Here is a 9675-nt window from a genome sequence, read left to right on the forward strand (position 1 = left end):
TGACACAGTCGTTCGCTTATGTCAATCCAATTGGAGGGAGGCAGTCCAAAGAGTTTACTTTGATAAGTAAAGGAGGGCGACTAATAATTAGTATTTTTGGACTTAGGGAACAGGAAGGGTAATTAGGAGGGTCTCGTCATCTGTCGTGTGTGTGTCTGTGTGTGTGTGTGTGTGTGTGTGTGTGTGTGTGTGTGCAGGGCGCAGATGGACCACTGCGTCGCGGACCTGTCCGTTCCTGTTCTGGTGCTGGCAGTGACAGGCCTGCTGCTGTCCTCGCGGGACAGGTGAGGACGAGAGGGAGACGTCAGAATAATGCTAAAAGGCACGACTCTGTCACACACACGTCGGCAGCCCCCCCCACTCAGAGTCTAATCCCCCCCAGAGTGAAAGGAGGAAACAAAAACGGGTGACAGGATGTCGACGTTGGTAAAAAAGGGAACACAAAACACACAGAAGGTGTAACTGTCAAACTGTCGTGGCTGTCGTGACGCTGCATTCACGTCAGGACACTGTGTTAAAATAGAGGTGTTCAGTCTCGGGGGGGTGTGGGATGCGGGGGGGGGGGGGGAGTGGGACCCCATGTGGTGTTGCCTGGAATTGAAATAAGGTCGCCTGAAATTTCTTGTAATTAACAAAAAGAAAATTACTGATAATTTTTTATTTATTTTTAACTATTTTGTTGTTCCTTTTTCAAATTATCATCAAAAATACCACACAGAATAAAATACTGTAATATTAATCTGTTTATTTACATCACAGAATAACAAACATGATCAAAAATTAATTTAAAATTATAAAAAAATGTCTCTGGGGTCGCCAGAAATTTATGATGTCAAAATGGGTTAACAAGTCAAAAACAGTTTGAGAACCACTGAATTAAAAAAAAGAAAATATTTTTTTATTGAACAACTGACAGTCTGGTCCAGAGCGTTTGTCTGTATCTTAGACCTGAGTTTCCTACACTTTTTTTTCTGGGGACCCATATTTTAAAAGTCACAAACCTTCTTGACCCAAGTCAATAGAAATTATTGTAAACTCCTGGGAAACATGAAGCGAGACGACCCAAAAAAAAAAAAACTCTTGTGACCCACCCGAGGGTCGCGACCCGTTCTTTGGGAAACAATGTGGGAAACAAAGACAGTATCTTCCTAAAAAAAGATAAAGGTCATTGTCGAGGAGATGCAAACGCTGGTTTATGTAATAATGATAAAATAATGAGATGATAATAAAAGTGATCATTTTGTGTCGGAGGACAGAGGTGAAAAACATCACAGTCATGTGTTGGCATCATTTAGTCTGGATTAAAATGTTTTCCAGGTTCAGATGATGTTTTTTTCAGTTTGGTGTTTATATATAAATACAAATACAATTTACAGCCGTACTGTAATGAGTCGGTGACTCAGTTGGCATCACCTCACACTGACTGACTGACTGACTGACTGACTGACTGACTGACTGACTGACTGACTGACTGATGTGAACATGAGCTGGTGGCCGTGGTTTATTCTGCATTCATATTTTAGGTATTAAATTATGATTGAGGATAAATATATATTTGAAATTACAAGAATACGTTTGTGAATTTATGAGAATAAAATGCAAAACAGCATTTATTATATACATTTTATATAATAAATATATATCAATATAAATGGGTCTAAAATAAAATAAAACAACTTTTCCTTCATATACTCTGATTAGGATCATAAATCCTAATCAGAGTATATGCGAAATATATTCTGACAGTACAGTATGAACATGGGAACCGTGTAACAGTGATCACCAACTGACGGCCTGCGGGCCAAATACGGCCCAGAGAACCGTTCAATCTGGCCTGAGAGTGGATTCCAAAATCAAATACTAATGTTAGATAAAAATCGTCCAGAAATTCGGACCCTCTGACAAATGCAGTCGGTGACCCCTGATGTAGAGTGAAGAATGTCAGTCTCTGTTTTTTTCCCTGTTTCAGGAAGAGTCGCTGCGTGTCCTGGCTGCTGGCGGCCATGTTGCTGGTCTACTCGGTGTTCTTTGCCTGGAGAGCTAACCTGGACATCAGCAGACCCCTGCTGCTGGGAGTGGTGAGCTGTGAGACGTCTGTCGTCCTCTGATGCTTATTTTCCACAGTACTCTCAGCAGTACTGTGTGTATTTGGTCTGAGTACTGTGTGACATTACGACGGCTCCCGCTGAGCTGGAGCGGAGGCTGGGCTTTGGGGGGGTGTGGAAGACCACAGGCTGGGCCCTCACGGTGGCGCTGTTGGCACAAATGGTGCGCACCAATCACAGGTGATCGCCACACTTTACCAGTCTAACATACAGTATATATCCTGGGATGAACTGGTGTTAATTTACAACAAAAACGTGTTTATGTTTTTTTTTAATCACAGCTCCAAGTTCTACAAACTTAAAAAAAAAGTTTATGTTTAAGTTTTTTAATGTCTCACAGTTTTATTCTACATTGTTTTTTTTTTTACCGTTATTTAATGTTATTATTAATGTGAGTTTCAGTCGATGTTTCCATTACATGTTTTGAAAAGTGCTTCTAAACTAAATGTATTATTGATTATTATTACTATTAGTTCTATTATCGTAGTTATATGACAGTAACATTAACAAAAAAACAGGTATTAGAATCATTACAGCACACGTGGTTTATGTGATAATAGTTGATTTTTTCTTGGCCAGTATTATTATTATTATTATTATTATTATTATTATTATTATTATTATTATTATTATTATTATTATTATTATTATTATTATTATTATTATTATTATTATTATTATTATTATTATTATTATTATTATTATTATTATTGTTGCATAACGTTGTGAAATTGTTCTTCAACCAAAACACCTACACAGATCAGCAGTTTTACATTTATTAAGTGCACTGTTGTGCTTTAAAGCCAGCGTTCTAAAAGAAGGAACAGAATAAAACTTTCTACATAAACATGGACCAATTTTCTTACTCATCAGTTTCGTGAAGTGAACATCAACAGGTGGCCCTCGGACCAAATATGGCCCGTCAAATCGTCCAATCTGGCCTGCAACTGGTTTTTAAAATAAACATAAAATAATATTGTTAGACAGAAATGTGATATTATTTTATTTGTGTGCCCCCCCCGCCCCCGACCAGGTGTCTCAGATTTGTTCATACTGGTTTAATAGTAGTTTCTTTCTCATATTTTACTGAATATTTTCCCCCTGATTCGTCCTTGTATTTAAGTCTGAACTTCAAATGTGAACTTTATCTCTGGTTCATCCATGATTTGGACCAAAGAGCAGCCGATACATGGATGTCACGAACAACACCTACAGTCTGAGCTCTCACAATAAGGAAGTAGATTTCACTGGTCCACAGCAGGGGCTGGACAGACGGCCTGACTGAGGACGGCCTGACTGAGGACAGGTCCGTTACAGACTCAACATACAGACTGTTAACATTGTGTTCACAAATTGAGGACGGCCTGACTGAGGACAGGTCCATTACAGACTCACTGTTAACATTGTGTTCACAAAGGTGTCGTTCATTTCAGGGAGTGCGATCTGAGCGGTAACTCCGTGGTGGAGAGGTTCGGCAGGGAGATTCTGGGCTCCGTTCCCAGAGACGCCATCATCCTGACCAGAGGAGACCTGCCTGGAAACTCGATGCGCTACTTGCACTTCTGTGAGGGTGTGCGGCCTGACGTTCACCTGGTTGACCAGGAGGTGAGAGGTTTGATTCCTCCTCTCCTGCCTGATGATTGTCAAATAGGAAATACATTTTAATCAGACGCTTGAAGAGTCAGGACTGAGCACTGCTGTGAATGAAGGTTTAAAAAAACAAAACACCACATGGAACATAGATTTACGCTGATGATATTGTACTATTTATTACGTTTTTTTTAGGAATAGGATTTCTACAGTATATTCATTTTAAATATTATCAGCTAGTATTCACTGGTGGGGGATTACTGCGTACATGTGTCTTTGATGTACTCACGTTGGCTGTGATGTTGAAACAGAACTGCTGGTCTTCTCACCTGTGTCTAGATGATGACATATTCCTGGTACGTGACCAAGATATCCCAGCATCTTCCTGGAATCCACTTTCCCGGTCGCCAGTGGGACCCGTTTAAGCCTGAGGAGAAAAACACCTTCAATCTGGAGCAGTTCCTGTCCCACAACACAAAGTGAGCCACGGTTCGGGGTAAAGAGAGGAGAGATAAGGAGCCGAGTAAAAGAAGGGTTTAAAAAAGATAAATCAGGGGTTGTTAAATTGACACAGAGTGAACCGGGAGGGCAACAATGGTCCAGATGAACAAGTGGGTGATCTAATGAGGCAGAGATCAGTGGGACGGATGTCAGTGCAGTGAGTGCAGGGTGAAGATAAGCCCGTGGAAGTGTGGAGTCCATGAAAGGAGTTTGATGAACTACAGAAGTCGTTTAATCTACTGGATTTGCTTAAATGTTCCTGCTGGTATTACTGCTCCCTCCTGCTCTTACACTCACTCCTTCAAAGAGCCACTGGCAGGAGACCTGGTAATACCAAGCCCACCAGGGGGCAGTGTTTGCCAGGCCAACATGTCCTCCTGACATGGGGTAACTACGACCTGTGGGACTGCTCCTCAGGGAGCAGCTGATGATTATAAACACGTGAACCCGTGTCCACTCGTCTTCTGTCTTCTCTGTTTCTGCAGGAGGGACGTGTTCGCCTGCATTGGTCTGAACGATGGAGACAAAAGCTGGGAACACAGCTTCTCCCTGTGGCCTCTGGGTGTGTGTGACTACCTGGTGCCGATCCAGAGGGAGTTTCACCCTGAGGAGTGGTCTCGCCGCACCCGCAACCTCTACAACTGGAGCGAGACGCACAACAGGTGCAGACCACCCCTCCACCTATTATTATTATTATTATTAACATTATCCACAAATCCAGTGATTACTGTTCAGATGAGTTATACAAACCAGGGGTCGCAACCCTCACATGAGGTCACATAAAATTTAAATGGGGTCGCCTCAAATGTCTAGTAATGGATAATAAATAATTATTTTAACAAATTATTTTAACAAATTATTATAATTTTTTTAGAAGGATTAAAAACACCACACAATCTTAAACAACTGTGTTCTTTCACTTTATAAATATGAACAAAGTTCAATTAAAATACAGCATGTAATATATCAATATCAATATAATATATAAATATATATGATATAGATACAAATATATCAGTAAGGCAGCCATATTGGTTAAATACAACATAGTGATGTCACAATGGGGTCATAAGGCAGAAAATGTTGGAAACCACTGGGTTAACAGATTGTTTGCTTTGACGAAATGCAAAAAAAAAAATGTATCAGAATTTATTACAACGTTTTCATGAAAATTTACTCCATTATTTAAAATATCATACCATTTAGTGGCAGGTAATGGCCTTAAGACTCTCATTGTTGGACTTTGATTACTCTGTGGTAGGGGAACTATAATTTAAATGTTATACAATATTTCCAGTTTTAGTATCAGGGATTTTTTCTTTAAAATAATGCTATTTTATATCAATACAAATGTAAAGTTTTCCAAAATTAAAAAATACAAAAACAATCATACAAACCAAATTTGACCTTTCAGCAAAACTCTTGATCCTTATTCCCTGTTATTAAAAAAGGAAACCAGTTCACAATTTAAAAAAAATAAATCCACAGCTGTATTTATGGTTTATCAAACCCTAAATGTCCATAGTCCTGTTTTTAGTTTAATTTTAGTCGGCAGTAAAACGGTGTGAACCTCTCAGTTCTGTGTTTGAACTCAAACCAAACTGAACGTCTCCGCTCTTCTCTTCACGGCGCTGTGATCCAGCTCTTTTCGAATTCAAACAGTGCAAGACATTAGGCCGTCAGCCATTTGAAATTAGGCTGAAGATGAAAAATAACCAGCGTCTTATTGCTTTTTGTCAATAACTATGTCAAAAGTGGAATTAGTGAAGCTCCATATTCTGTTGCGGTTGCCAGCAGCTCCTCATTCTCTCCGATATCCACGGATGAATACTGTGACATTATTTCCCGCACCCCCACGACAAGCGTGTCCGTCGATGCCCACCAGCCCAATATTAGCTCAGGGGCCTTACTAAAATATTCTTTTGAAGAAGAGGTCAAGTGTTTGCAGTCAACAAAGTAAAACATTTAACTTGTTTTATTCCATATCTAATGTTCTGGCTGGAACAGAATATTAATGTTATTTTTGCCTTAACCTGCTCAGCTGAGTGGAAGTCTCGAGGCGTGTCTCATCTTTTACATTAAAAAACACCAGAAATATATGGTATATGTGGTGCAATATAATGATCTTCTATTTTCAGTTCACTCACATTTACAGGGTTCACCCTGAGCCTGTTTAGTTGAACACTGCTGATATAGTGGCAGGAATTGAAGAAAGACACACATGGCAGCTCTGTGGTGCTCTTTTTCTTTTTTAGTTTTTAACAGTCGTCTGCTGCCACCTAGTGAAATACTATTTATTGTTCTACCTTTCACTACCACATATATAGATGAAAACAAATTATTAGCGGTAAATTTATCATAGTTTTTAGATGAATTTAGTGAAATTGGATAACTTTCATGTTCTCTCACCACACTGATGGAGAATCCCTGGTATCAACACGCTAATAATGAACACCATTTTTAGAACTATGTTCTCAACTGTGGATTTTTATGTTGTTTTTTTTCCATACGTGAGCAGTTTCCACGCTGCGACCTGGGAGCGTGTCGCCAATGAGGAGATGTGGCAGGCCAGGTACTGTTGTTATTTTTATTATTATTATTTTATTTTTTGGACAAAACCGAATACGTTTTTTCCTCTTTGGAGCGCTTGTTCGCTTTGGCGGGCGGATAAAGTGCTGTGTCACAGAGCACACAAGTCCGTACGACATCTCTTTAAAAGCGCTGTTGTGTGGCAGAGCAGCTTTATCTACATGTCCATTCTTTTTGGTGGCGGCGTCTGTATGAATCACTCCAGTGGAGTGGTGCGTCTGAGAGTGTGGATCTGCGTGGCTCATCCATCCAGCACTCAGCCCTAAGCCTGCGTGCTTTGTTTCAGGATGAAGACGGCTTTCTTTCTATTTGACCTGGCGGAGAGAACGCACGGAGAGGGGAAAACTCGCCTGTTTGACTTATCGTACTCCGTGAGTGTGACGATTATACACACAAACACACACACACACGCACACCGACACTGATGATTGTTGTAGAAGTGAAGATTTATTATCACTTCTTGTCCTCGTCGATGGTGAACGCACGTCAACGGTTTAATTCCACTGCTTTGCTCATAATATTGACGCAAGTGCTGTGCAACATAAACAGTTATAAAAAAATATACGTTTTATCTTGTACCCCCAGCACTGTCTAACATAAATACTTCATACAATTACTTATGTATTGCTTGTATGGACTATATCTAAGACATGTGTCAAACTTAAGGCCCGTTGGCCAAATGTGGCCCTCCAAGTCATTTTGTGTGGCCCGCTTTAACAGAGTTTATTAACAATGAATTTCATGACTCCTTTAGTTCTGAACTGAGGTATCTGTGTTTGTTGTCTGTTTTTTTGTAAATATTTTGAATCTCAGTTTCTTAACTTGTTTCCTAACCATTCTTTCACGCTGATGCCAGAGTCATGATTGTAGTGCCCCCTGCTGCTGTCAGAGTTCAACTGTTTCCATTCACCTCTCTGTTTTCTGCCTCCAGCTGTATAAGGAGATAGTGGAGGCGCAAACAAACTACCCTCCCAACTGGGACAAGAACTTTGCTCTGGCCTGTGAGCGGTTGCTGCGCTCAGGTCATCGGGGCTACAGTCCACACAGTCTGCTGACCTGCAGCATTCACCACTTCAGTCTGTATTTGGAGAAGGAACCCTCGGACGCCCAGGCTCCCGCCATACGCTCCGCCATCGGTCACCTACTCCAAGAGAGAGACAGGCTCCACTCCGGCCAGAGGAAACACCCGTGAGGCCGTCCAGCAGGGGCCGCACTGGAGCCCAGTTGGAGTTCCAGGTTACTGCTGTTCTCCTGGTTCCATCGTGGTTCTCTTGTTGTTAAACTTAAGCCCCTTCCAAACTGGACCAACACTAAAATCCAAAGTAGTCATTTTGTAGAACAGCGGTTATCAACTCGTGGCCCGCGGCCCGGATCTAGCCCACAGAACAGTCCAATCTGGTCTGTGAGTGAATTCCAAAATAAACATCTGATAATAGTTTTAGAGAAAAACAATATTTTTATTTTATTTTATTTGAGTGTCCGTCGGTGACCGGTTGTGGAGTTCGTGCGAGGATGGATTAAAACAAACGTTCTGCTGCAGTTAATGGATGTTTACATTCACTCAGCACAATCAGTCTTTAATTTACTACACAGTCACATCTTTTTTTTTCTTCTCAGTTGCTGATTATTTAGCCTCTGTTGCTACTTTTGTTTTTTGTTTTTTTTCTCACGTTACGATAGTAAAACAGAGATTGAAGGGAACCCAATCGGAGGGCAGAAATGGGGGATTATAGTTGTTGTTTTTTTTTTAATCTCAGACAAACTTGTGCTTTGACACAGTCCACACGATGCGACAACATTTCCAGCCCACGCCTCAATCCGTCCATCAGTCAATCTCTGATGGTCATTTAAATGTTTGTTTTTCTTCCTTTTTTAATCCCTCATGGATTTAAATGAAATATAAAATGTCACCGTGCCAGGGAGTGTTTTTTAGAGCTGTGTTTGTATGAGGAACATGACTCCATCAGTGATGGTTTTATACATTAGTGTGTGAGAATATCCTTCAGTCTCTGTAGCAGCCATTTTCCTGCCAGAAGTGAATATAAGTAGTAAAAAAAAAAACATTTTAAAAAGAGATTTTATCAACAAAAAAATAGTGATGGAAACCATCATCTCTGAGGATCTTCAGGATTGTTTTGTGTGTGTAAATATCGGTGTCACATTAACATTCACACCTTCTACTTAAATGAAGTTTTTGATGAAGATAAAGGACATCAGGAGTGTTCAGATCTGTCTGTTCTGATCTGGAGTCTGTCTGCTGCAGAACCTGTGGTTTGGTTTCCCCTCATTTGCTGAGGCTAGAATAATCCAACACAGATATATTTTTGATTAAAGACTTGGTGTTTTGGATTAAAAACAGTAGCTTCTATTTTGTTTTTATTTTGCAGTTATTCTACACCTGGTCTTATAACTTTGTGGTATATATTTTCATCTAGTCCATTTCCAGAAAAGTTGGTGCACTTCAATGAAGTAAAAGGTCAAATAGAGAATAAAAGTATCAGTCTACAACAGTGATAATCAACTTGTGGCCCGCGGGCCGAATCTGGCCCACCAAACTGTCCAATCAGGCCTGCGATTTGTACGGCCCGGAAAGTATCTTGGTGCTTCTAAGTACTTTGTACTTTGAACTGAGCTCTTCCATCAACTAATCATTCTGTTATTATTATTAACATTACTTGCAAAAGTTCAATGTTTCATATTTTCTTCAAGATTTACAGATGGGATGTGTCCCAATATCAAACCTCCTCTTGACTAATTTTCTTTTGTATAATAACGGTAACACTTTACTAAATTAGGTTTGTGTTTAAAATATATACAAATGTTTCTCAGTGAAAAGTCTCTTCACAAAGAAAGTATTTTTCTTTCTGCTGGATTATATAAAAAAAACAGA

General features: G+C 40.0%; 1 protein-coding gene across 1 annotated transcript in view; it reads left to right on the forward strand.

The window, feature by feature from the left end:
• tmem260 (transmembrane protein 260) overlaps positions 1-9141 on the forward strand; it is a 32712-nt gene extending 23571 nt beyond the window's left edge. Inside the window, 9 exon segments of the mRNA XM_025060328.1 lie at positions 198-284; positions 1970-2099; positions 2134-2285; positions 3539-3710; positions 4035-4174; positions 4682-4858; positions 6715-6768; positions 7072-7156; positions 7717-9141. Of these exon segments, the coding sequence (XP_024916096.1) occupies positions 198-284; positions 1970-2099; positions 2134-2285; positions 3539-3710; positions 4035-4174; positions 4682-4858; positions 6715-6768; positions 7072-7156; positions 7717-7977 (1258 nt within the window). The 3' untranslated portion in view covers positions 7978-9141.
• Positions 9142-9675: the final 534 nt, after the last annotated feature.

Source organism: Cynoglossus semilaevis, chromosome 1, assembly GCF_000523025.1.
Source record: "Cynoglossus semilaevis isolate Cse_v1.0 chromosome 1, Cse_v1.0, whole genome shotgun sequence".
Taxonomy (NCBI): domain Eukaryota; kingdom Metazoa; phylum Chordata; class Actinopteri; order Pleuronectiformes; family Cynoglossidae; genus Cynoglossus; species Cynoglossus semilaevis.